Raw genomic sequence first — 25,867 nt, 5'->3', positions numbered from 1 at the left:
ACTCGCGGTGACTATCCAGGAGGCTGACAGAGGCACTCGTTCTCCGCGTACCCAGCCCGCGCAGCAGCCGATTGGAGTGTAGTGGCACAGCGCCATTAATAATATCCTCACTCAACTGCAGTTTCTATCTGCTGCTATGAGACAGCACCGTCTATTCTACTGCTCGGAAGATACTGCCTTCTTTTCTTTCTCGTCTTTTCTCTCGGTTACGCGTGACGCATGACAAGGTTAGACTAAGAGAAGCTTTGCCCCTAAAAGCCACGTGCCTAAATAATTGCTTCCAATCAGTCTCTCTTCCCATTTGGCTCACTTTTGCCAAGTGTTCCTCTTATGCAACCACTCAAAATTAGTGACATGGAGACTTGCTCAACAAAAGCAAAGGTCCTTATGGCCTTCTTCAAGAGCTCTAAAATAGCGTGCTCAACCAATTTCACTTTACCTTTACCTTAGTAAAGAGTCGTTAAAAAGTCGTTATGTACTGGTCCGTTGCCAAAGTATTTGAAAGTAGCAAATATAGTCCCAATTCAAAAAGAAGGTTCCAAGAAACACGTCGCGAATCATAGGCCTAAATCGCTTACATCGACGTCGTGTAAGAATATTGAACATAAAGTACAAGGCTATAATGAAGTATTTCTAAGATCACGATTTATTAACAAAGAAACAACACAGTTTTCGTAAAGACTTTGCATGTACGACACAGGCTCTTGAGTTTTTTAAAGACCATGCATCAACAATAAACTTAGATGGGCAAACAGGCTACATCTGTCTCAATTTCATCAAAGCGTCTGACACCGTTTCCAATCCTCTGCTTCTTGAAAAATTACGAGCGCTAAATATAAATGAGAATATTGTTATCTGGATCGAAAATTACTTGTTTAAACGCCGTCAATGTGTTGTTTTGAATGGCATTAAATCGAATTTTCTTGAGATCACATGAGGTGTTGCCAAGGGGTATATGCAGAAGTTTTTGTTTTTTATTATTTTATTATTGACATTATTGTAAGCGTACGCTCCAATATATGGTTTGCAGATGATTGCGTTATCACACAAAAAACTTCAAAATCAGCTTGAGTCACTGAAATAAAGGCTGACCTTGAACGTGTTCATTAATGTTGTCTTATGTGGCAAATTGGTTTAAACACTAACAAGTGCGTCCATGTGTGGTTCACAAAGTAGAAAAATAAAATTTATCAAACCAATATTTAAGGGTAAACATTTTAGATGAAAAAGGTAGGAACAAATGTGTGTGGGTGTAATATTGTCGCACGACTGTTCCTGGAATGCGCAAGTGGATCATGTGGTTATTAAAGTTGCGGTGGCGTTCAACTATATTCAATGAAATTTGAAAAGTGCGGATTTTCAGCTTAGGAGCACGGCTTATCTCACTTGCATTTGACTAATTTTAGAATATCCTTGTATTTTTTTGGGCCTGTCACAAGTAAGCTTGAATTATAAATTTAAAAAAAATAAAACATAGCAGCCAGGTTTCTTGAGTCGGTATGGAAGAAATTACAGTTGTACCGAACTAAACTTGGAGTCACTTACATCCCGACGTAAAAAATTACGTTTAAAGTTTTTGTATCAGATATTTTGCAATAAAACAAGAATTGAGAGAGACGTTTACTTAGAGCAACCAGATTACAATCTGAACGCACACATCATATCCACTAAAGGTTATACCAGGCTAGGATAAACCTGTACTCGAATTCGTTTTTTGTGAAAACGAATATTTGGTGGAACATTGTCCGGTCTGAGTAAGTGTGCAGTGGCAATGAAGATGTATTTTTTCATCGTTGTAGCCCCCTGCTGTACCACCTCTTGGCATAGCGGGTTTGTGTGCGTATAAAGAACAGAAATAAACAAAATCACGCATGATTTAAGATTGGTCTTAAGGGGACATAAAGGCAACTATTAGGACGTTTTAGTGACTTGAATCGGGTTAGCGTACTTCAAAACACCCGCCTCAAGGAGCGGACCAACTCACGTCAGTGTTGGCATGCACAACGTTGCGCGGCTTTACTCTGTGGTCACCGACACTAGTAGACAGAACAAAAGCAGCGGGAGCCACAGCACCAACAACGTTCATGTAGCAATTTCCTGCCATTAGCCTCGAGATGGCAGACGTGTTTGGGTTCAACTGTAGCCTGCTGGATGGCAAGATCTGTCCAGTAACTACGCGAAAGTTGAATTTTTCTACCAATTGCACCATTCCTTTTAGTAACGTCCGGTGGTTATTTTTTTTACATGAATCAAGGAGAAACGAACAGGCAGCATTTTATAGCTTATCTTATTGCACGCAAGATTATTTAGTGCAGCTAGATCAATTACTAGTGCTTAGTAGTAGGCGGTTCGTCTGACGTCATCGGTATCATTTTGAGAATGTCTTACTGCGGTGCATCTATTCTTTGCATCTACCTTAATTTATCGATAAGTAGGCCACTGCTGTTGATAATATTATCGTTTTAAATGTCCTCATATATTGGCCTTTCACTCAGACGTAAATTGTTATTTGACTTTAGTGTCTTCAGGGGACACGGGTCTTAAAGGGCCAAAAACTGCGAAAAAAAAACGACTTTTTAAAGCTGACATTTTTGAAATATCTAGCTATTTTCACACTTATCTGAGTATTTTCTAGCTTCTGGTGTCGTTAGTTCTGGCGCCAAATCAGTTTATACCACTTCTGTGAGACGAATTTGAGCGCAAAGAGACGCAAAAATTCATCTTTTTCCACACTGAATTGTTGCCGTTACACTCGAGCTATCGTGTCTGTCATGGTCTCTTTTGGAGGGTGGTTCTTCATCTTCGATTTCCCGCCACTGCTACCTCGCTTTTTGCTCATTGGTTTTTCAGTTAAAACGCGTCATCAAGAACTACCACAATACGATTCTATTGGCTGCTTCGAGCATGTGACAAAACCTAGACATCCGATTGGCTAAGTGGCGTTTCCGATTGGCTAAGTAGCGTTTCTGGCATCTGCTTCACCATCGCTAGGTTGGCTAGAATGGGGAGGTGTAATGACCGGCCTCCGAAGGCTGGCCCAAAAGCGCGTATCTGCCGCGTGATGGCGTTGTCAGCGTGGTCACCGTGCAAGGTCGAGCAGGTCTGTTGGTGCAGGAGCAGCGCGCAACAACAGATAAGTTTTCCTTTATTTCTTTGTGTTTGTGAACACTATTATTTTTTTCTATCCTAATCAATAACTTGCGTTGTGAGTACGGTGTGGGACACGGGCAACGTTGCAGTGACATTGACCATGTAAACAGTGTAGGCGACTGTTTTAAAGAAGTTTGGGGCGCCCGGTTAGTTGTTAAACAGCTAGAGCCGAACACGAAGGGGACCTAGTGAGAGTCTACTAGCGAAATTAAACACGTGTGTGTGCGGGCTGGGCGGCAGCTTCTAACATTCGTGGAGGTAGGACAGTTAGCGCAGGAGGCTGAATAGTGGGATTAGAGTTGAGCTTAGGGCTGTTGGGCGCTTGGTCTGATGGTCGGGCAGGCGATGCCTAAGGAGGCTAGGAAAACCACGGACGAGAGTGAGCTCGTGCAATGCGAAGAATGCAAGTGCTGGTGCTACTTGAACGATACAGAATTATCGAGTTTGGCCGACGCGCAGAAGGCGAGGTTCGTGTGCAGGCTGTGCGGGGCACTGAAGGCGGCCGTGCAGCGCATGGAGATTAGCATCAAGGGGCATCAGAGGGAGCTTAGGGTGGAACGGGAGCAGAGGATAGAACTCCAAAAACAGCTTGGAACGTCGCGTGAACGGAAGAAGGCTACCACCATCCTATTAGAGCAAATGAAGAGTGACTTTCAAAAAGAACGGCAAGGGCGGACGAAGCTCGAGCAGCGGGTAAAGGAGCTAATGGCGCCTTGCTCCGGCCCCAAGCGGTATGAGACGGAAGGTGCGGGTAGCGAAGAAGTTGACAGACGGGAAGCAACAGGTGAGAAGGGAGGTCAGGGGGCCGCACTGTCTGGCCACAGCACGGAGGCCCAGAGAACATACAGCTCGGTGGCGCGGCAGTCTTCGAGCAGGGCAAAAGAAGCGACGGTAGAGAGAAAAACAGGTGAAGCAAACAGGGGCGCCATCCCAAACAGGAAGCCAGCGATTGGAGCGTAGAAGGGTCCTGGCGGTGGGGGACTCTAACATGGCCAGGGTTAGGGATGGCGTCTTCAAGACAGTGAAGGAAGATTGGAGAGTCAGTGTGGAGGCCTATTCAGGGAAGAGCATAGTGGATGTACATAGTGGATGTAGAAAATAGCATGGAGGGCAAAAATCTCGTCATTATTGATGCTGGGCTCAATGGTGTGTTGAAGGGCAAGGATTAGAACCTTCAGAGACAGTTAGAGGATGGCATGCGTAAGCTCCAAGAAGCCTCTGGGAGTGTGCATGTGACCATATGCACAGTTGAAGTTGAAGTTGAAGTTTATTGTGACATCATGTAAATACTAGTGACATGGTTCATAAGTATTACAGAAAGAGGTCCCGAAGTCAACCCTGTCAGGGGGACCTCCTAGCGATAATGAGTTGATTGCAATACAGGGCAGGCGAATGTCGAACAAAAGAAAAGCATTTTAGAAACACGGAAAGCGAAAAAACACAAGAAAAAACAAAGACAATTCAAAGGCATGAAATGCAACATTATTACAGAAACCTATACATTAGTACACTCTGAGACAAATTGACGCGAATTCTAAGTTAACAAGGCGTAAAACAATGCACAATTGTTAAAACACAGTTGCTAAAGGAATGAAAAAGACAAATGAAAATGAAACAAAGAAAAACAATTATGAGTTAAGAAAACGTGCAAGATGGTACCATGAAATGTTAGCAAAGATGTTGAAGTAAATGTTTCTTTGATTGAGCTTTACATGATGCTATAATGCGGCACATTTTAATGGACGTAAGTAGTGAATTCCAGAGGTAAATACCAGAAAACAATGCTGTCTGTTTACCATAGTTTGAGTGCACCACCGGCAAGAGTAAACTATGTTGTAAGAAAAATCTAGTCGAATTTGGATTTATAAGATAACGGGATGGAATACTGTTTATTTCAATATCATGCTGACGCGCGCGAAATATGACCATACATAATTTCAGAGATAAATAATGATGGGTAGGAAGAATGCCGAGATTACTGTGGATAGGCGTAGCGGAGTCATTCCAGTGACTATAAGTTATAATCCTCAATTTTTTTTACTTTGTAAATGAGTAATCTTGGACAGATTAGTCCTATAGGCATTGCCCCAGGAAGAACAACAGTATTTCAGGTGACTATGAATGAAGGTGAAGTATAGTAAGCGAATAATGTGCAAAGGGAAGTAAGTGCGGGTTTTAATCAGAACTCGAATTCTAAAAGGAATTTTGGACGAAATAACGGCAATGTGCTTATCAAACTTTAGGTGAGAATCAATGGTAACACCAAGAAACGTGGTTGAGTCGGACAAGAATAACATGCGCGTCTATGATTAGGCGCACATGTTATGCTATCTCCCACGAGACTGCCCCAGAGGGTAGTGGGGCCCAACTGTGTGATCAAGGGTATGAGCCGGCAACTCGGATACAGCGTAATAGAAGTGAACCAAGTATTCTACGAGCCCGGCCCTCGCCCGTTTGCACAATACGGTATTCACTGCACTGGTACGACGGGAAGAAGGATCGGTAATAGAATAGGTGGTCAAGCCACAGCGTTTTTAGGGGGACCCAGAGCTCTGAGGCCAACATTGTAGCCAAAGACGGTTCTAAAGGGGCACAAATATTCAAGCCACACCTAGTCCATGGGAGAAGAAATCGACGCAAGCACGAGGGCCGAGCTAAGTCAGACGTAGGCTATATTAACATGCAGGATGGCAGGAAAAGGTTATAGTGGGAAGAGATAGAAGAGCAGTTGAGGCAGGAGGAGCTGATGGTATATGGGGTTGTGGGGACACATCTTCGGGACATGGATCAACCACCTTGAAATCCGGACTACGTATGGAAATATTGCAATAGAGCAGAAGGCAGCAGAAAGGGGGGTGGTATAGGGGTATTCATTCATAAAAGTGCAGACTTGTAAAGGGTCAAGCAGGAGTGCAAGGAACATTAATGGCTAAAAGGAAAAGTGGCAGGGCAAAGGACACTTCTTGATTTGGTGTACTTGTGGATGGGAGCAAAGGCCAAAGAGGAAAACCAGGCAATGATCGAGTGTATATCCAAAGACGTTGAGGAATGAGAAGAGTGCAAGATAATATACTAGGAGATATGAATGTGCACATAGAAGATATAGAGGGGTATACTGACTCAACAGGCAAAATGATCATAGATATGTGTGAAAAGTATGATTTGATTATTTGCAACAGTACTGAGAAGTGTGAAAGGCCAATAACATGGGAGGTAGGAAGGCTGAAGTCAACGAAAGTTTACGCACTGATGTCACCTAGGATGTATGATAAGCTCAGGGGAATACACATATATGAAGGTGGCTCCAGAAGTCTGGGTAGTGATCACTAACGTATCAAGCTAAATTTTGGAAGAGCAGTGGACGTGGGAAGGAGACCAGATGAGCAACTACAGGAAAACTTTCATTCAGAAAGGCAAATAGAAATTTCTACTAAACAAATTGAGAAAGCAATCACTGAGGACAATTCAACAGTGTGGACAGACACAAATCTAATTAGGCTGTTTGAGCTAGAGCTTGCCAGGGCACGTGAAGGTCACCCCGGAAAAGAAGAGACAAGCCCAAGAGTTGGGGGGATGATGAAGTTTAGAGAGCCATAGCAAACGTCAGAAAGCCCCTAGGAAACACAGATATGCTAAGCAGCGCGGTGAACCGACAGATGATGTTGAAAGAAAATGGGACATCTTTATCAGCTCTAAAACGGAAGCATCCCTCCTGATTAATAAAAAGATTAGAGGAAAGGGAGCTCTGTGGCTGGCAGAAGTACATAAAAAAGATAGAAAGGAAGCTGCGAAATTTCGGAACTATCTAAACTTCCTAAGAAATGTGACCAGCCTAGAGCAGAGGTTTATAACTACAGCCCAAGGTGCTAGGCTAGAAAAGGACGAAGCTATTGAATATATAAGAACAAGGGTGACAGAAAAATTTCAACAAAGTGCTTTATTCACCACAATAGACAAGGATGAATCAAGTGCCGCAATGGCTCCATTTTCACAGCGAGAGTGGGAAAGAGCTGAGAAGAGGGTTCCTAGTAGTACATCAACAGGCCCATATTGCATTTCAATTATGCTAATAAAGGCATTAGGTCCGAAGTCTAAGCAGGCTTTGAGAGAGGCAGTGAGCAAAATAATAATCGATGGAGAAGTTCCCGACGGATAGAAACTCAGCAGGATGAGCATGATAGAAACTCAGCAGGATGAGCATGATATAGTGCTAATGGCCGACAACAAGGAAGATTTGCAGAGATTGATGGACATCTGCGGTAATGAGGGAGATCGGTTAGATTTCAGATTCAGTAAGGAAAAATCAGCAGTCATGATTTTTAATGACAATGAAGGTTGTGAGCTTAGGATACAGGAAGTCACGCTAGAGCGTATGGATTAGCAATGGACCGAGTACCTGAGGGAACACGACATAAACGTGACGACTAAAGGTAATAGGAACGCAGCAGTGATGAAAAATAGGGCACTGTGGACTTCGAGTAGGTATGATGTTGTGAAACGAATATGGAAATATGGAAAGGGGTCATGGTTCCTGGCCTGACGTTCGGCGATGTGGTCTTGTGCATGAGATCAGAAGTTCAAGTGAGATTAGAAATCAAGCAACGTGGAATAGGTAGGCTTGCTTTAGAAGCTCACGGGAATACACCAAATCAGGGAGTACAAGGTGACATGAGATAGATATCATTTGAGAGCAGGAAAGCTAGCAGCAAAATAAAATTTGAGAAGCGATTGAGAGAAATGGGGGAGTATTATGCCTGCGAGTCCACACCGTCCATGCCTCTGAAAAAGGCAATCTGTGTCAAGGCCAGCACGCGAGCCCGCCTGACGCAAACAACTCAACGGCGTCATCAAGCAGCTGTGCCTTTCTGTCGCGCACGCACAGCGAGCCCCTTGCAGCAAAAGGCGCTTTCCTGTCTGGCGAGTCTTACGCAATGCGTGGCGACGTCATTCGTCCTTGGCTGCAACCACGCACAGCGGCTCCAGATTCGATGAGAATGACGCACCCCAGCGGCGACCCCATTGGAGGATTCTGACCTCACGGCCAGCGGTGCTTCTGGTTCGACATTTGGTTACTCAAAGAATCCTCCCGGTGCATATAAAAAAAAGCCCTGCGGCGCGTCGTGAGCTGTAGTTCTATGTGTCAGAAAAAAGAGCTCGGCTCTTGAAGTCTCTAAACTGTCGGCCCCAGTGCCGAATTTGTAACGCCTCGGTATCTATGTTGTACATAAACCTTGTTTAACTCACCGTCGTCTCGTCCGCTCGACTATCAGCTCTACACAGAAGTAGTCGCGTGCTGAGAAACCTACGCTACCAAACGGCTGGTGACCTTCCCGGTGGGATTCGAAGCAGTGGCGCCTTCAGGACCGTGTTGGCGTCGCCGTCTTTTGTAACAGTGGTTGCAGCAGTGCGATTTCGTGGCGCCTATCGTAACGTCGTCGGAGGCGCGCTTCGTAAAAGGAGGAGCGTTGGGCTAGGAAGGTTTTGAGCTACTTGTAGATGAAGAATGTCGACACAAAATGGAGAAAGCGAACCAGGAAATTGACTGGTAATTACTTAGAAAACAGCAGGTGGCCAAACCAACAATAACCATTGGTTAAGAAGAAGGTGAAGGAAACGGAGACTGACATGTGGAGAATTGGCATGATTAAGAAGTCCGCACTTGAGATCTATGGAACTTTTTTTCAGGATGATGACTGAGAGCTTTTCAAAGCACTGGTGTTTAGGGACAGGGAGGGTAAAATTGACTTTAAGCGGGTAGAATTAACTAGAAGAAGGTTATTTGATTAGCGGATAAAGTCAAGGCACGAGTGAAAATTAAACCCTTCACTGCGAAGTACCTATCCTCAACTTCACTATATAAAGGGGGAAAAAGATAAATCTAGTGGTTAATTCACTAAGTATTATGGCTAAATGGCGTTATCTGCCACCCCATCTATAGGGTACAGCCACATCCGTCCGTCCGTCCGTCCGTCCGTCCGTCCATCCGTCCATCCATCCATCCATCCATCCATCCATCCATCCATCCATCCATCCACCCATCCATCCATCCATCCATCCATCCATCCATCCATCCATCCATCCATCCATCCATCCATCCATCCATCCATCCATCCATCCATCCATCCATCCATCCATCCATCCATCCATCCATCCATCCATCCAGCCATCCATCCATCCATCCATCCGTGCTTTTCTCACGTCGCCTGCTTGCCCCTGGTGATGCAAGGGATTCAACTGTGCTCAGTTTTAACGCAGGAGCGCTTTTGATGCTAAGGGGCTCGTTTATTTATTGTTAAGAAATTATGAAAAGCGTGTCATGGGAAAAGCAGTTTAGAGGAATCGCTCTCGCAGAGTGGCTGATTTGAACAGCCTTGCGTGTGTCGCTCGCAGATTAGTTATAGAGTTTGGATTGTTATAGTAATTCAAAGAGTGAAAGTCAGTGCAGTTTTTCTGAAATGCAGTATAGAAGCATGCGTGAAAATAGAAGACTGGTGGTTTGATACAAGTTTATTGGAAACGGTACATGAAAACATTACATAGCACAGGACTTCACCTTTTTTACTTCACTTTGTGTAGCTTGCTGGTTTAGTGCTCTAAGCAGAGAATGAACACGCGTAATGCTTTAGTCTGACTTTTTCCATTACAGATCTGCTGCTCACGAGGCGTGTCTCCCACCGGGGCTGTAAACACGCCAATGTGTTAAATTCAAGAAACCACCACTTTTCTATTGCCCTAAACATGCAGGCATTATATGCGTGCCTTGAGTCAAAATGCCTTTCGCAACCTGTAGAATTCTCTTGCAGTGGCTTGCCAGCCCTTGGTATGACACATCTCTACTTTTCTAAGGCTCTTATCACAAACCATCTTGGCATTTCCTGACGTTTTGCTCAAATTTATGCATTTTCTACGTGCGATATAAGGGCTCAGAAATTGTAACAGGGTAGAATATAACAATGAGATTGGTTCATGCATACTAGCCTACTTTGTTCAGCAAGCGCAATAACGGCTTAAAACCGATGAAGAAAACTCAATATAAGGTTGAGGTTGGTTTGTGAATACGGGCCTAAATCATTCTTGCAGGTAGGTGCACGAAACAGGGAGAGTTACAGGTCACTTGAGTTTGGTTTGCACTGTCTGCACTAGTTTTCGAAAAGTGTCGCAGCAGTGCCAGCGGTGCTGGGGGCGCGCATCGCCGGTTCAGCAAGTGCAGGTGCAGCCGTGACGCTAAAGCAATTAGAGCGCTGCGGCTACTGCTAAAACAAAGATGCAAGTGCACAAAGAGTTCCTGGTGTGTATCAAGGAGTTGTTTACCATCGATGCACGCGGTGTGTATCTATGGCGTTGTTTACCAAAACACTGCCGCAATGGCTGTCGTCATGTCATTTAAAAAAAATGGGGCAGGAGCTTGACTCAACTGTTTTTGTACGTGCGCCTTGAACCACACACCACGCCGTCTGCTCCAAGTTTGGGAGGAGGAAGGGGCGCACGCCATGCTGCACCTTTTTTTTAGCAAGTGCAGGCAGGTGGAAAACTCGTGCAGCCGCTTGTACCGCGACAAAACAAGGGAGCCAGTGCAGAGCGCGCCCGCGGCGCCAGCAAATCGAGAAGAAAGGTGCTGCACCCGTTGAACGGGTGGCGCCAGTGCAGCCAGCCAAATTAAAGAGACCTTATTTCAACACAGGACTTTAAGCAGCCATTGGAACCTGGCACAAAACACCACCTTTGCGTTGTTGTTTTTTTTCTTCTCCGCCGACGGCATTCTTCAGAGCGGTTCAAAGATCGACGACATCCGCTGACACAATCTCCTTCAAGGAATCGGTCGGTAAGCAATAAAAACGCAGGCCACACTTTTCTGACAGCAGTGCTCCGTACGAGTATATTCTAGTACACTATGGTACGAGACACGAGAAACGTATTCTCACAGTGGGCACAAGCCAACGGCACCTCTGACCGACGCGCCTAATTTTTCCCCACCGGCGAGAACGCACAGTGTGGCCTCACTAGGCAATGAGAGCGCTGCCGCGATCATCACACCTTCCATTCCTCTATAACACTTCCCCATTCTAGCCACCCTACCATCGCGACACGCACGGGAATGCGTCATTTTGACATGGTGCTGCCGACTGCGTGCTGCAGTGAAAAACTTCCGCGCCACACAAAATTGTGAAGTGGGTGTGGCGATGGTTCGTCCCCCGTGAACTTCAGAAAGAGTGCCGCTGAGGCCCAGGACAACGAGGATAACGAACTCGCGGTGGTCAATGGCGGCAGCCGAATCACTGGTGTAGGCCTGGCTTACGTACGAGCCTGTTGTTTGTCGACAATCACTGAAAGCGGCGGTGTTTTGGAGCCTCAACAGTTGGAGGAAAGCGAGTAAAAAAGCATAGGGGAAGCTAGAAGGTATATCAATGTTTGCAGCGACGGGACGAGGAAGCGTAGTCTTATCGCTAAACGTGCCGATGCCGCAGTCCCCCCCCCCCCCCCCTTTCTGTCGAAACGACCTCGTTTGTGTGTGAACTGCGTGACGGGCCGTGAAAGTGGAGTTCGTCGCGCACCGACAAACAACAGTAAATCAATCCGCTCATGATGAACGTGCTCGCCGTCTCGCAATGGAGGCTATCAGCAACGGGTGGAGTGCTTTTAAGGACATGTTCGCAACAATGAACATATTGCGCTGTGGTCTCCTTTCGACAATGCAGCAATCTTACGTGAGAAAGAAACGAACACCTCGCCGCAGCCTCGAAATAGATGAGCGAGTGCGCGAGTTCGGTCTGTGACATCTACAACTCAGTCTGAACAAGCCTGAAAACATCACTTTGTCATACGATGAATCGCGGGTGACTCGCGCACATTCGTCGCACACCGGCGTCGTCAGTACCGTCAACGAACTTATAAGAGCTCTTAGCGGCAGACGAGCAGGCCGCGACAACTTGCAGCTGAAGAAACGAGACGCTCATACAATCAGTCCGATCACATGCCCGGTGCATATTAACTAATTAAAAGTATTTTACATAATAATTTTCACTGAATGAGGCAGCATAAAGTTTCAACCGTTTTTTTTTTTCATTTCCTCAGAACACAGATTTTGACCACTTTCCCTGTTTGCTTCTTCAGTAAAAGCGGATCAGAATAGTTAGAGCTACAAATCTTTTTGCACAATGTAGTTAAATGTACACAGAAAGCAACGCTAAGATCCGGTTTTTATAGTGTGGCTTCAACTTTTTTAACTTTCGATAAAATGTTTTTTTTTTGTTTTATGTTACATGCAGACAGTGAAATTTATTGTGCTGTAAGTCGAGAAGAACTTGTTTATTTTTTATCAGCTTGCAGCATTGCGTTCCTAAGGCTTTCTAGTGTTAATTATATGTGTTAAGGCTATGTAATTTTATGTACATAAATTTTCATGGTTTAAGCAAAAAATACAATGTAGTTACCAATAACTCAGAAAATACCCTGCACAAAATATACCTGGATAGTTGAAATAAGCTCAAGAAAATGAACAAGGCTGTGCAGTTTCGCCTAATTTGGTGAAGAAATAACCCCCGTTATCTTTGAAACCCATCTCCCCTCTTAAGCACCTGCGTCTTATTACCGAAGTGCACACTTCTTCCCTAGAAAAGCATGACAGTGCGGGAAACGGTGGACAATTGAGAGATAGCGGACTCACCATGTTGCACTCTTTGTCATCTATGCAGTCGATGTTGTTTTTATCCATCTGCAGACCAAGCTGAAAGTTGAGATGGCAGTTAGAGCAACAAGTTAGGTTAGAAAAAAAGGAAGTAAAACAGCTCATATGAGCTGCGATAAATAAATGTCTCTTCAGTAAAATTCCACAAAGTTCATCGGTCGGCACTAATTACTAGTGGCTGGTAGGTGGAAGCTTCCATACCAAAATTTGTTCTTCACGGCGAAAAAAAGTTGGCAGATCCCCCGTACAGTGGAAATCGATAATAAGTGAAGCACGAATGAGAAAGGTTGATATGTCCCTTTGAAATCACCCCAACATTAGAAGGCGGACATAAATTATACCGTACATGACTTCTGCGTCATAATTATAATGTTTGGACAAGTCATTTACTTTCATAGTTTATTCACGTCACGTGATACCGAATTTGATATATTTGGACCTATCAAAACGGCCACAAGCATGCTATGAGCGTAGCATGTAATCATGTTTTACATGACATGCTTGCCATGATTATCATGTTTGGATGTGTAACTTACCTTCGTAGTCCATTCGCGTGACGTAATACCAAATGTGGTATATCTAAAGCTTAGCGAAACGATCGCGAGCGCACCGTTAGCGTGACATGTTGTCATGAATTGCATGAAATGCATGTTATCATTTCCACGTTAGGTTCTGTCACTTGTTTTCGTCATGCAGTCATGCCTTACCATACCAGTTTTGCAATATGTCGTGTGAAGGAAACCAGCGCAAGAGCAGCAAGAGTATGAATTGTAATCATAACATTCATGACATATATGTCGCGATTTTCATGTTATGACTAGTCATTTGGGCTCGTCATACAATCATGTTTTGCCATAGGAATTTCGGCATCGATAACATTATCGAAAAGGCCAGGCTAGGAGAGCTGTAAGTTGTAGATAGATAGATAGATAGATAGATAGATAGATAGATAGATAGATAGATAGATAGATAGATAGATAGATAGATAGATAGATAGATAGATAGATAGATAGATAGATAGATAGATAGATAGATAGATAGATAGATAGATAGATAGATAGATAGATAGATAGATAGATAGATAGATAGATAGATAGATACGCTCAAAGTATACCCGAGTTCTTCCTCAAGGCATCACATTAGGCGCCGAACTTTCCACCCTGGAGGAATGTAAAATTTGCTCTTTCACTCCTGACACCAAGACCGTGGCGAAACCCGGCATCACCCCACAAGGTGAGTTGGTCCAAGACAAAATGATATTCGGCGACCTGTTACCGTACCAAGTTGAAGCGCTTTGGGTGTTCTGTTTTTTTACCTGAATATCTGTGATATCGACGACCGTCCCCTAGGCCGCACAAGCGCCATAGCTTACCGCATCGACACTAGCGACGCCAACCCACCCCACAAACGTCCTTACCGCGTGTCTCATGCTGAGTACCAAGTTATACAGAGGGAGGTCGAGAATTGCTCAAAAAAGACGTCATCGAGTATTTTTCAAGTCCTTGGGCATCCCTTCTGGTCTTAGATAAAAAAAAAAAGCAGCTGGCACTTTTCCGACGAAATCATTAGAGTTACTGCATATGCTAACTTTAGGTAGCAGAGTTGCACCACTGTTTTCTGGGTACCGCTCGCTCCGCCTACAGGAGTTGACCGCCCCTATTCGCCGAGCGCCATCACGTGGCCATAGGTGGTTCATTTGCACTGCGGAGAAGCCAACGCTACGGAGGTTCTGGGCAGATGAGGCGGGGCTATAAAACGGCTGTTGTCATTCTCGCTGAGCTTCTTCGGTAATGTAGCCATGTTGCCTGTTGCTCACAAGAAATGTGGCAGCCAATGCTATATGTGTTCAATTGTACCACGTAGAGCCCATGTGATTAGACGTGGGTGCAGCGGGTGCTGCAATCGAAAGATTAGTTTTCAGTCGGAAAGAATAAACGCTTGGCCATTGTCGTCGGACGAATTTTCTTTTGGGAGTGCAAACCATTGTTGCAATGCGGCTTAGGAGAGCGAGAGCACCGGTCTTGCTTTGGTGAGGGCAAGTGCAGTTTTGGCTTGAGGGGGGCAAGGGCCGCTTTTTCACTTCTCTGCTGACGCCCATGCACCTCACTTTTTTTTTTAATCTGTCCACGGCACTGCAAAACTTGCTCTATTTGTATTAACCACACATTCAGTAGTGAATACGTTATAAATGCAGAGTTGGGTAACGTTTGTCAGCTGCATACGGCCAAATTAGTCTGGTGGTCGAAATTGATTGCTATGTGGAGTTTAACGTACCAAAACCACCATATGATTATGAGAGACACCGTAGTGGAGGGCTCCGGAAATTTTGACCACCTGGGGTTCTTTAACGTGCGCCCAAATCTGAGCATACGAGCCTACAACGTCTCCGCCTCCATCGGAAACGCAGCCGCCGCAGCCGGGATTTGATCCCGCGACCTGCGGGTCAGCAGCCGAGTACCCTAGCCACTATAGACCACCGCGGCGGGGCCTGGTGGTCGAAAGGCTAAAAATAAATAGAAAATTTAAACTAGAACTATTTGAATCGGCAAGGTGTTGCTGCTAGTGCGTGAATTGAATGCTGCTTTGAAACCTTAAGCGAAAAGAATGTTGGACACGACAGGGTTGTTGAACAATGATTCACATCAATTGTTGATTTGATTGATTTGTGGGGTTTAACGTCCCAAAACTACCATATGATTATGAGAGACGCCGTAGTGGAGGACTCCGGAAATTTTGACCACCTGGGGTTCTTTAACGTGCTCCCAAATCTGAGCACACGGGCCTACAACATTTCCGCCTCCATCGGAAATGCAGCCGCCGCAGCCGGGACACATCAATTGTCGTTAGTCGCGATTGTAATACGATCGCAATATGAGATGCGCGCTTAACGTGGGCGTCGCACGGCCACTCTCGATCACTATCCCGCTCGATTCAGTTGAAGACTACAAAGCTTTAGCTGGTTAACTCACACAGCTAATGAATGAGCTGAACACGAGGAAAATATTCCATTCCTGGCTCGATAGCGATCAAGAGTGAAAAATAATTTTATATATGTAAAGGGAGAAAACAGTCCAAAAGAAGCCGGAAGATAATGTGTGGCCTACTATAAATATACATATGCACAGCTGGTTCAATGAGGTGACACACGGTTTTTGATTCTTACCAAAAACGTAAACTTAAAATCAAGGCTTCCAGGCATGACCAGAGCAACTAAGTTTGTCTCGTACCTTCATAAAAGTAGATAGAAAAGAAAAAATAAATAAATAAAACAACGCTATAAGCACCAGCGCTGCTCCTACGCAGATGGTGAGTGGCTTTCCCGCAAGACATTTCAACCCAAGATGGCGTACCTTGGCGCAACTCTGCTACCTAAAGGTAGCATATACAGTAACCCTTGAAATCATCACTGGACACCTACCGAACTTTCAAAATTTGCGAAAGAAAAGATCAATGATAGTTTTCGGGGTAGCTCTTTGCTGTTCAAGGCCAGAACGGCAGTGTTGCGGAAAAACATGTACCGAACCAAATACGAAAGCGCAGACACGGTATGTAGTCCGTGTGGAGACGAGGAGGAAAGGCCTGAGTGTTTGATAATGTTTTGTAAAGGGCTCCACTCTTTAGTCCAGGATAATGGCGTGGAATTTTTCAAAGCGTTGGGGTTTAGGGACAGTGAAGGCAAAAGAGACTTTAAACGAGTAGAAACAAGCAGGAGGAGGCTAACTGATTGGTGGCTACTATCAAGGCGCGAGTGATATTCAATCCTTAAAAACATAGTGATAGAATTTAAATTTATGCCTAGGTGTCGTGAGACACCACCCGATGGGAAGGGCACAGCCAGTTAGATCCATCCATCCATCGCCACCCTAGATCGGATCACCAATAAGAACGTTCATCCCCTGCCTCGATTTGATGATGTGCTCGACTGCCTGAACGGTGCCAAGCGTTTCTCGTCCCTTGTCTTTGGATCTGGATACTGGCAAATTTCGTTCAACGACCACAACCGAGAGAAGAAAGCATTCATCACAACCGACAACCTTTACCAATATAAGGTCATGCCTTTTGAGTTGTGCAATCCTCCGACATTTTTTGAACGAATTATGCACTTCCTTCTCCACGGTTTTAAATGGTCGACTTGCCGTTGCTATATGGACCATGTAATCGTTTTCTCGCCCACCTTTGAAAGCCACCTGCCTCGTCTTTTAGCATTCTTGAAGTTTTTCGTTACGCTGGCCTCCAACTCCATTCGTCGAAGTACGCATTTGGGCGACGGCACATTAAACTACTCGGCCACATTGTTGACGCCATGCACTGGTGTCCAATTCTCCCAATTTCCGATTCCGTGCTTCACACAAGAAGTTCGCAGCTTTATAGGGCACTGCTCATAGTTTGACCGCTTGGTCATCAACTTCGATGATATTGCTCGGCCACTCACGGATCTCCTTATATATATATATATAAGCGAAAGAAGTGTATACCTGCGGGCTCGTTTTTCCGTGTTTCAACACAATATTAATGAGATCTAACAGACAGTATTGCCAAGGAATGTACAGGTGAAGTTATTAGAATCAATGGAATGTAAATAAGAAGAAATATATATATATATATATATATATATATATATATATATATATATATATATATATTGTCACGAACAAAGCAAGACCTGCAGCCAGGAGTTCACTTGAACCAGAGCAACGAAGATGTTCTCTTCTTCTTCGTCCCCAAAAACGCGTATGAGCCACAGTGGCTCGTTCATCAATGGTGGCATTACCCCCTCTCCCAAGAAGCATCGTCTCGATGCTGTACATGAAGGCAAAAAAAGAAAAGAAAATTAGATGAAAATTAGCATGCGAGCAAAATGAATGGCGTTAGGCGGATAACGTAGTTGGTTGTGGGGACAAAAGTTAAATGAGAAATAAGAAAAATAGGAAAAATGTAAGGAAAAGACGAAACAAAAAGAAAGACGCGAAGTTACCAATAAAGTCAGTCACTCACTGGCGATTCACAGCGCGAAAAGTATGGTTTGAGACGTGAAACGTGAATGACTTCAGTTTGCGGGGTGAAACGGGAACGTCTCGAATTGCCTTGTGGTAGAACCTCGTAAGTGACGTCGCTGAGACGTCGCACAACCTTGTAAGGGCCGAAGTAGCGGCGAAGAAGCTTTTCGGAACGTCCACGCTGTCAGATAGGGGTCCACACCCAGACTTCATCACCTGGCTTGAAAATAACTTCACGGTGGCGAAGATTGTAGCGGCGCGTGTCTGCGGTTTGGTGACGTTGAATACGGTGACGAGCAAGCTGACGGGCCTCTTCTGCGCACTGCGCGAATTTGGCGGCATCCGTGTGGTATATTCCTAAGTTGTCGGGCAGGAGCATGGCGTCGAGCATCGTCGTGACGTCGCGACCGTGGACTAAGCGAAAAGGTGTGAAACCGGCACTTTCTTGAACAGCAGTGTTATAAGCAAAAGTTACGTAGGGAAGTATGGTGTCCCAGTTCTTGTGATCGATGTCCACATACATTGACAGCATGTCTGCAATTGTCTTATTGAGTCGTTCAGTCAGCCCATTTGTTTGCGGGTGGTAAGCTGTTGTTTTACGATGTTCCGTGCCACTTAATCGCAAGACTTCCTGCAGCATCTCTGCGGTGAAAGCTGTCCCACGATCAGTTATGACGACAGCTGGAGCACCGTGACGTAAGACGATGCTGTTAACAAAAAATTGGGCGACATCTGCTGCGGTGGCTTTTGGAAATGCCTTGGTTTCACAGTAGCGTGTTAAGTAGTCTGTAGCGACGACAATCCACCGGTTTCCAGACGAAGACGTGGGGAATGACCCCAGCAAGTCCATGCCAATCTGATGAAAGGGCGCCTTTGGTGGGCCAATTGGATGCAGTAGTCCGGCTGGTCGTAAAGGTGGAATCTTACGTCGCTGACAGTCGCGACATGTGCGAACGTAGTGCTTCACAGTCTTCGCGAGACGTGGCCAGTAGTAGGAGCGTTGAATCCGTTGCAGCGTGCGCGTATAGCCGAGGTGTCCGGATGATGGCTCATCGTGACATGCACGTAAAATGTCACCACGAAGCGTAGTTGGCACAACAAGCAGATACATAGCTTGTGTAGAATGAAAGTTCTTTTTATAAAGCACTCTATCACGGAAACAAAAGGAAGATAGTGAGCGCGCAAAGCTTCGAGGAAGGTGGGAATTGCGGCCTTCCAGGTAGTCAATGAGCGGGATGAGCTCCGAGTCGTGACGCTGTTGCTCAGCTAAGCTGGTCGCTGATACGGCAGAAAGAAAAGTGTCGTCGTCTTCAAGGTCAGTGTTGGCATTTTCGACCGGTGCACGTGAGAGACAGTCGGTGTCGGTGTGTTTCCGCCCAGATTTGTGGACGATGGTGACATCGAAATCTTGTAGCCGGAGGCTCCATCGTGCTAGACGACCTGAGGGATCTTTGAGATTCGCGAGCCAACAAAGGGAATGGTGGTCGCTAACTACCCTGAATGGGCGGCCATACAAGTATGGGCGGAACTTTGTTATGGCCCAGACAACAGCGAGGCATTCCTTTTCGGTTACAGAATAGTTTTTCTCCGCTGGGGATAACGTTCTGCTCGCATAAGCGATCACGCGCTCTACGCCATTTTGCCACTGAACTAATACCGCTCCTAGTCCAACGTTGCTGACGTCAGTGTGTAATTCCGTGTCAGCGCTTTCGTCAAAATGACGTAGTACAGGCGGAGCCTGGAGGAAGTTTCGGAGGGTGTCGAACGCATGGCACTGATCGGGACCCCAAACAAACGAGACACCGTCTTTTGTAAGCTTTTTGAGGGGTTCAGCAATCTTCGAAAAGTTTTTGACAAAGCGCCTGTAATACGCACAGAGCCCCAGAAATCGGCGTAGGTCGCGCTTATTTGTGGGCACGGGAAAGGCGGCAACAACACGGGTTTTCTCTGGATCTGGGCGGATGCCGGCATGGCTCACAACGCGACCAAGGAACTTCAGTTCTTCATATCCAAAATGACATTTCTAGGGTTTGAGAGAAAGCCCCGCTGTTCTAATTGCCTGAAGTACTGCATGAAGGCGTTGGACGTGTTGTTCAAACGTGTCTGCAAAGACCACGACGTCATCAAGGTAAACAAGACATGATTGCCATTTGAGCCCCGTGAGAACCGTATCCATCATTCTTTGAAAAGTAGCTGGCGCTGAGCATAGACCGAAAGGCAACACTTTAAACTCGTACAGACCGTCGGGAGTAATAAACGCCGTCTTTTCGCGGTCGCACTCGTCCACTGCGATTTGCCAGTAGCCGCTACGCAAATCCATGGAGGAAAAATATTTAGCGTTGCGTATACGGTCCAACGAGTCATCTATCCGGGGTAGAGGATAAACGTCCTTTTTGGTGACCTTGTTCAGTTTACGGTAATCAACGCAAAAACGCAACGTACCATCCTTCTTCTTTACTACACTCTAAGCCGAAAAAGACTAAAGTGGGGTATGCCATTGGTCCTTTAGGGGTCTAAATGCGCTGCCACAGATTTTGAACCAATTTTGGACTAACTGTGGGAGTAACTGCAAGGGCTCAACTGTTACCCCAAGCACTTACTCCACTTGGTTTAAATGTTGGCCCCAGTAGAATGATCCAGCGGGACTAACAGTTGAACCGTCTGGACCAATGGCAAAAAAAATGCCGACACTGCGTTTGTGCAGTATATTTTATGTTTATTGCAATTTAATCAGCACTGAAGATCATATGTTATTCATGCAACACACACACACACACACACACACACACACACACACACACACACACACACACACACACACACACACACACATACATACGCACTATTATTTCAAAGTAAAACACCGCAAACACTGACTGCCCGCGCTGTACTACAAAGAACAGACTCTCGGGTATATATAGCACAGTGTTTTGACCTCCCATCTAGTGCCAGTGGGCGACTTTTACTCGACTTAAAAAAACAATAAACATTGACACCGTAACGCGAAAATTTACATCGGCTAATTCGTAGCACCGATGCGCACCGATCTTTTAATATGGATCCATCTAATATTCAACATGCTTCCAGCCCGAGACTACGAATTATCAGCTGGTATTCGATCATGTCGGCCGAACTAGCGTTCGCAGTGCTGGCGCACGAGTCCGCAAACACAAACGTAGCAGCGGCGCTTGTGCGGGAAAGCCGGCGAAGCAGCCGCAGGCGCCCCGCCGACGCCATACCGTGTCGGCTTGCCGACGGCGTCGCTAGGCTTACGACGAGTACGGCTAAACGACCGCCGGCGATCGCAACATGCGGCTCGCGTGAAATTTTCGTCGTCGTTATTTTATAGTCACAAATGAACAATAGGTAAGTGCCCCATGTTCGCTGTGTCTTACGGAGTGATGTAGATATCTGTATACTTACAGCGACGAGACCGTTCGCAGGCACGGTTCTTTCATCGTGCTAGTAAGGCACAACCTGTGTACCGCTGGCCGCACGATTAGTCGTATCCGCGATCGCCTACACGTTGCATTTTTGATAACGATTGTCGCATGGAGAAAAAGACATAGGTTTGTCTGAGCTACTATTTTTGTGAACTTGTACGCGACGTTTCCTTCACTTGTGCCGGCAATGCACTCACACCGGCAGCCCGCTTGATACCGATGACGTACGAAGCCTACTTTTCCTATATATCGCTTTGAACTTGTGGTCACTGTGTGGGTACACGACCGCTGATGAACAGCTTACCTTTATTAGCATTGTCAGTGTTCACCGTAGTTCGAACTTATTCAGGACATTAAAGCGAGTTCTCGGCATTGCCCGTGTTTGCGGAGACTTTCACTTGGCTTCGGCTCGCCCGTGCCGGCATGGTGGAAACGCGAGGGCACTTGCTGTGTGCCCTGACAGCGTGTTGTACTACTTTCCTCTAATAACATCTTCTATTCGTTTCATAGTGCTTCACTTTCAGAGTGGCGTATAGCCTATATATAACTTGTTTTCATGATCGCCGACCACGCCGAGCATTGCAGTGCAGCATCGACAGGAGGCGATCGCGGCGCAGTTGCCCTCCCCGTTGGTTCCTTCATTGCCGGGCGTTTGTGCAAGACACGCATTGTCACACATTTAGTCCCTGTTGGACGAACCGTTCGTCCATTGGTTTAACGACTGCAGTTAGTCCAACTTTGCCGAATTTCGGCTTAGAGTGCAGGGACTGGTCGATGGCTGAATGACGTTGTCCTGAAGCATCTGCTGGACTTGGTCACGTATAGCATCTTGCTCTTTTTGCGACACCCTATAGGCATGTTGTCGGATGGGTCTCTCAGTAGGTTCCGTGATGATACGATGTTGAGCAAGTGGTGTCTGTTTAACCTTTGACGTAGTGGCAAAGCAGTCTTGAAATGAGCCGAGTATACGCAAAAGGCTTTCTCGTTGAGCCGAAGGTAGTCTCTCGTTTACGTCGAGAGTGTTCACGAAGGCCTTGTCAGGGTGCCCATTCGATGAAAATGAAGCTAACGTAGATGGACCATCGGCATCGGCAAGTTCTTCACAATATGCAATGGCAGTGTGTCTCGTTAGGTGGCGATATTCGTCGCTGAAGTTTGTGACCAGCAGGTGAGCATGCCTATTGCTAGGCTGAATGATTCCTCGGGCAACACAGATTTGTTGTGAAATAAGGAGAGACAAATTGGCCTCTGCAATTACCGCGTCAGACAGGTCTTGTCCCAATTCTACTTTGACAAAGAGGCTGCTTCGAGGTGGGAGAGTCAGAGAATTGTCGGTAACACGGAGCGCTCTTTTCCGGAATTGCGTAGTGTCAGTTGCAGCGCAAAAAGGATCCTCGAACGACACAAGTAATTCACGGAGGTCGATAACGGCGCCGTATTCACGAAGGAAGTCCATTCCTAGAATGACTGGCCGGGAGCACACGCGCAATACGAGGAAAGAGCCCGCAAATGTTGACGTACGTATTCGAATGCGTGCCGTGCACATACCAGTATTCGTCACCAGATGGCCACCTGCCGTGCGCAACTGAGGTCCTTGCCAAGGCGTGGTAACCTTCCTCAGTTCAGATGCCAGTGTTGCGCTCATTACGGAATAGTCGGCACCGGTGTCGACGAGGGCGTTAACAGCATGATTGTCGACGAAGACGGCTATTTCGGCAGAAATAGTCTTTTTGCGGTCGGTGAACACTGCAAAACCGGAATCGCCCTCGTCTGGTCGTTGCTTCGAAGGAGGGTCTTTTACAGTTCGCCAGGCCGCGACTTCACCCCCAGAAGTCGCCGTTCCTAGTTTCCCCTGCGGGGACTTGGTGACCGGCTCCTGAAAGGAGCGGAAGACGATGAGGGCAAACTGGGTGACGTAGACCGGCGAGGCGATGGTGATCTCGACTGGTGGTGCCGAATAGTCGAAGGAGTACGTTGGCCCGTGAGATAGGCTTCAATTTCGCGGGGGCGCTCACCGTAGCGCGGGCATCGAGCATCGGGGTGGAAGCCACGGAGACCTAGTTGCCGGTATTGACAGTTCCGGTATACGTGACCCGCTTCACCACAGTGGTAGCAGAGCGGACAGTTATCCCAGGTGCGCCACATGCTTGCCTTGCTACCACTTTGTTTTGAGATAGACGGCGAATAGGTGGGTGGGCTCGAAAACCTTGAGCCGAGAGGTGGGCTTGAAGCAGTGTTGTGAAATGGCTGCATAGCCTGGTACCTTGGCCGCATAGCAGTATCTGTAGCCGGTGACGCAGGGGATCGCAATGCCGCTGCGTATGTCAGGACTGGGGCCTCGGGAATCGGCGGTGCGATTGGGGCTAGGGGTGTGACGGCCTGCCGGACTTCTTGTCTGATTACATCCGCGAGGGCTGACACAGGCGGATGGGATCCCACTGCCTGCAGCTGTCGCAATTCGTCCCGAACGATACTTCGAATGAAGTCTGCGAGGGTCTGTCTCTCGCTGTCAGAGCCGATAGCGCATGTGGCGGCCGGGATCTGGCGTTCGTATTGAGACGACCGCTGCTGCAGCGTACGTTCCATCGTAGTAGCCTCACTGATGAACTGGGCGACTGTCGTCGGTGGATTTCGCACGAGCCCAGCGAAAAGCTGTTCTTTTACTCCGCGCATCAAATGGCGCACCTTCTTTTCCTCAGGCATGGCAGGGTCCGCGCGCTTGAAGAGTCGAAGCATGTCCTCGACAAACATGGATACACGTTCGTTCGGCCGTTGGTTTCTGCTGGATATGGCTTGTTCGGCCCTCTCCTTCCTTTCGGTGTTGCGATAGGCGTCACGGAGCTGTCGGCTAAACTCTTGCCATGTTGCAAAGGAGCCCTCGTGGTTCTCGTAGCACGTCTTCGCAGAATCCTCCAAGTAGAAATAAACTCGGCGCAGCTTGCGAACATCGTCCCATTCGTTGATACTGGCAACCCGATCAAAGTGGTCTAGCCAGTCATCAACGTCCTCGAAGATGTCTCCATGGAACGGCTTTGGTATCTGTGGCACGTGAAAAACATGGGCGAGAAGAGAATCATGGCCATCGCTGGTTTGGACCGCCTGGCTTGTCATCGCAGTTGCCATCTTTCTGGGTGTCGATGCCAAGGGACCAAATTCAGGGGGTAATCCACGCAGGCGGCGGCTGATTCTTGCTCTGGGAGATGTAGCTGTCTCCACGATGGCCGACACAGCCAAAGTACACGTACCCAGCACCTCCACCAGTAATGTCACGAACAAAACAAGACCTGCAGCCAGCAGTTCACTTGAACCAGAGCAACGAAGATGTTCTCTTCTTCCTCGTCCCCAAAAACGCGTATGAGCCACAGTGGCTCGTTCATCAATGGTGGCATTATATATATATATATATATATATATATATATATATATATATATATATATATATATATATATATATATGGCCTTTTCCTGGGGTAAGGACCAAGAACATTCCTTCACGTCACTGATTCCTGCCCTCCCATCACTACTTCTGTTGGCTCATTTTTATCCTGCTGCCGATAGATACGCTCAAAGTCGCTGAAGTTTGCTAAGAAAATCTTGGCATGTAAAAATTCATGCCATTGTCGACCAGCATGAATATACTGAGATGATTCTTGACGCCTTACATCATGCCGACCTTGCGAAGCAGCCGCATCAAGTAAACTTAGACTCGGAAGAAAGCGCGTGCAGATGCAAGTAATGTAATGATAATCCTTGTGCACTCATCTTTGTCTCTATTAACCCCGACTGTGCTATCAAACTGAACTTCATGTCAAACCGAACTTCACAGCCACATATACTCACATGTTGGGCCAGAAACCAGTCTTGGTATCCGTGGTTGAAAGTATTCGTAGAAAACGGAGTGCAAAGGATGGTGAAAGAAATGGTGAAGTAGAACGAGATAACAGCAACGAAGAAAAAGAAAACATAGCTGTTGTCCCTCACATGTCACCCCACGTCTGAAGAAGCTTGGACAATGCGTGACAGTGCCTGTAGTTTTCTTTGCACCACACAAGCTTTCTCAGCCGGCTAGGCTGACATGTGTGGCCATACACAGCAAACAGCTGTGCAAAACAAAGCACAAAACTCATTCTGTCAATTGCATTAGCAACGTTGTTTACACTGCAGGATCCCGCTGTCGTGCAGCACCTGTTATATCAGACAAACTGGAGGATGCCTAAACGACAGATTCCGTGAGCATGCGTGCAACGTTCGCAACGGCAACGATGGTTTTCTGGCCCAACATGTCAGTAGATGTGGCGGTTGTGTTCACTTTGACAGCGTAATCGGAGTTAATAAACAAAAGGATTAAAGCTGAAAACATAGCGCCTAAATACTCGACTTGCGTGAGCGAAACCGTCGGTAGCTCTGTCCGATGAGGAGCTAGTGTTTTTGGACAGTCGCAGATACCATAGGCTATAAAGAATTGCGGTAAGGCAAAGTGGGTGTTGGTGAGGTGGGGCTCATATACATAGATAGGTCATCAGTTTTCTTACGGTGGTTTGCGACTTGGTCTTATCGTATGTGTATACCAAATGTTTCATCAGTCGGTATAC

At 46.4% G+C, this 25,867-nt stretch overlaps 1 protein-coding gene across 18 annotated transcripts in view; it reads right to left on the bottom strand.

The window, feature by feature from the left end:
- Positions 1-25,867, bottom strand: part of LOC119178120 (uncharacterized) — a 647,314-nt gene that overhangs the window by 601,827 nt on the left and 19,620 nt on the right. For 17 of the 18 annotated variants that reach the window (XR_012894641.1, XR_012894638.1, XR_012894639.1 and 14 more), the window contains exon 2: positions 12,815-12,874. The exons of the other annotated variant lie outside the window; for it this stretch is intronic. Coding sequence is in view for 11 of the 17 variants with exons in the window: in XM_075891185.1 (XP_075747300.1) it covers positions 12,815-12,874 (60 nt within the window). In the remaining 6 variants the exon portion in view is untranslated. The remainder of the gene's footprint in view (positions 1-12,814; positions 12,875-25,867) is intronic. 18 annotated transcript variants of the gene reach the window in all.

The sequence above is a fragment of the Rhipicephalus microplus genome, chromosome 1 (genome assembly GCF_043290135.1).
Source record: "Rhipicephalus microplus isolate Deutch F79 chromosome 1, USDA_Rmic, whole genome shotgun sequence".
Classification (NCBI taxonomy): domain Eukaryota; kingdom Metazoa; phylum Arthropoda; class Arachnida; order Ixodida; family Ixodidae; genus Rhipicephalus; species Rhipicephalus microplus.
Note: the sequence above shows the minus strand (reverse complement) of the source record. Positions and strands in the feature narration are given on the sequence as shown.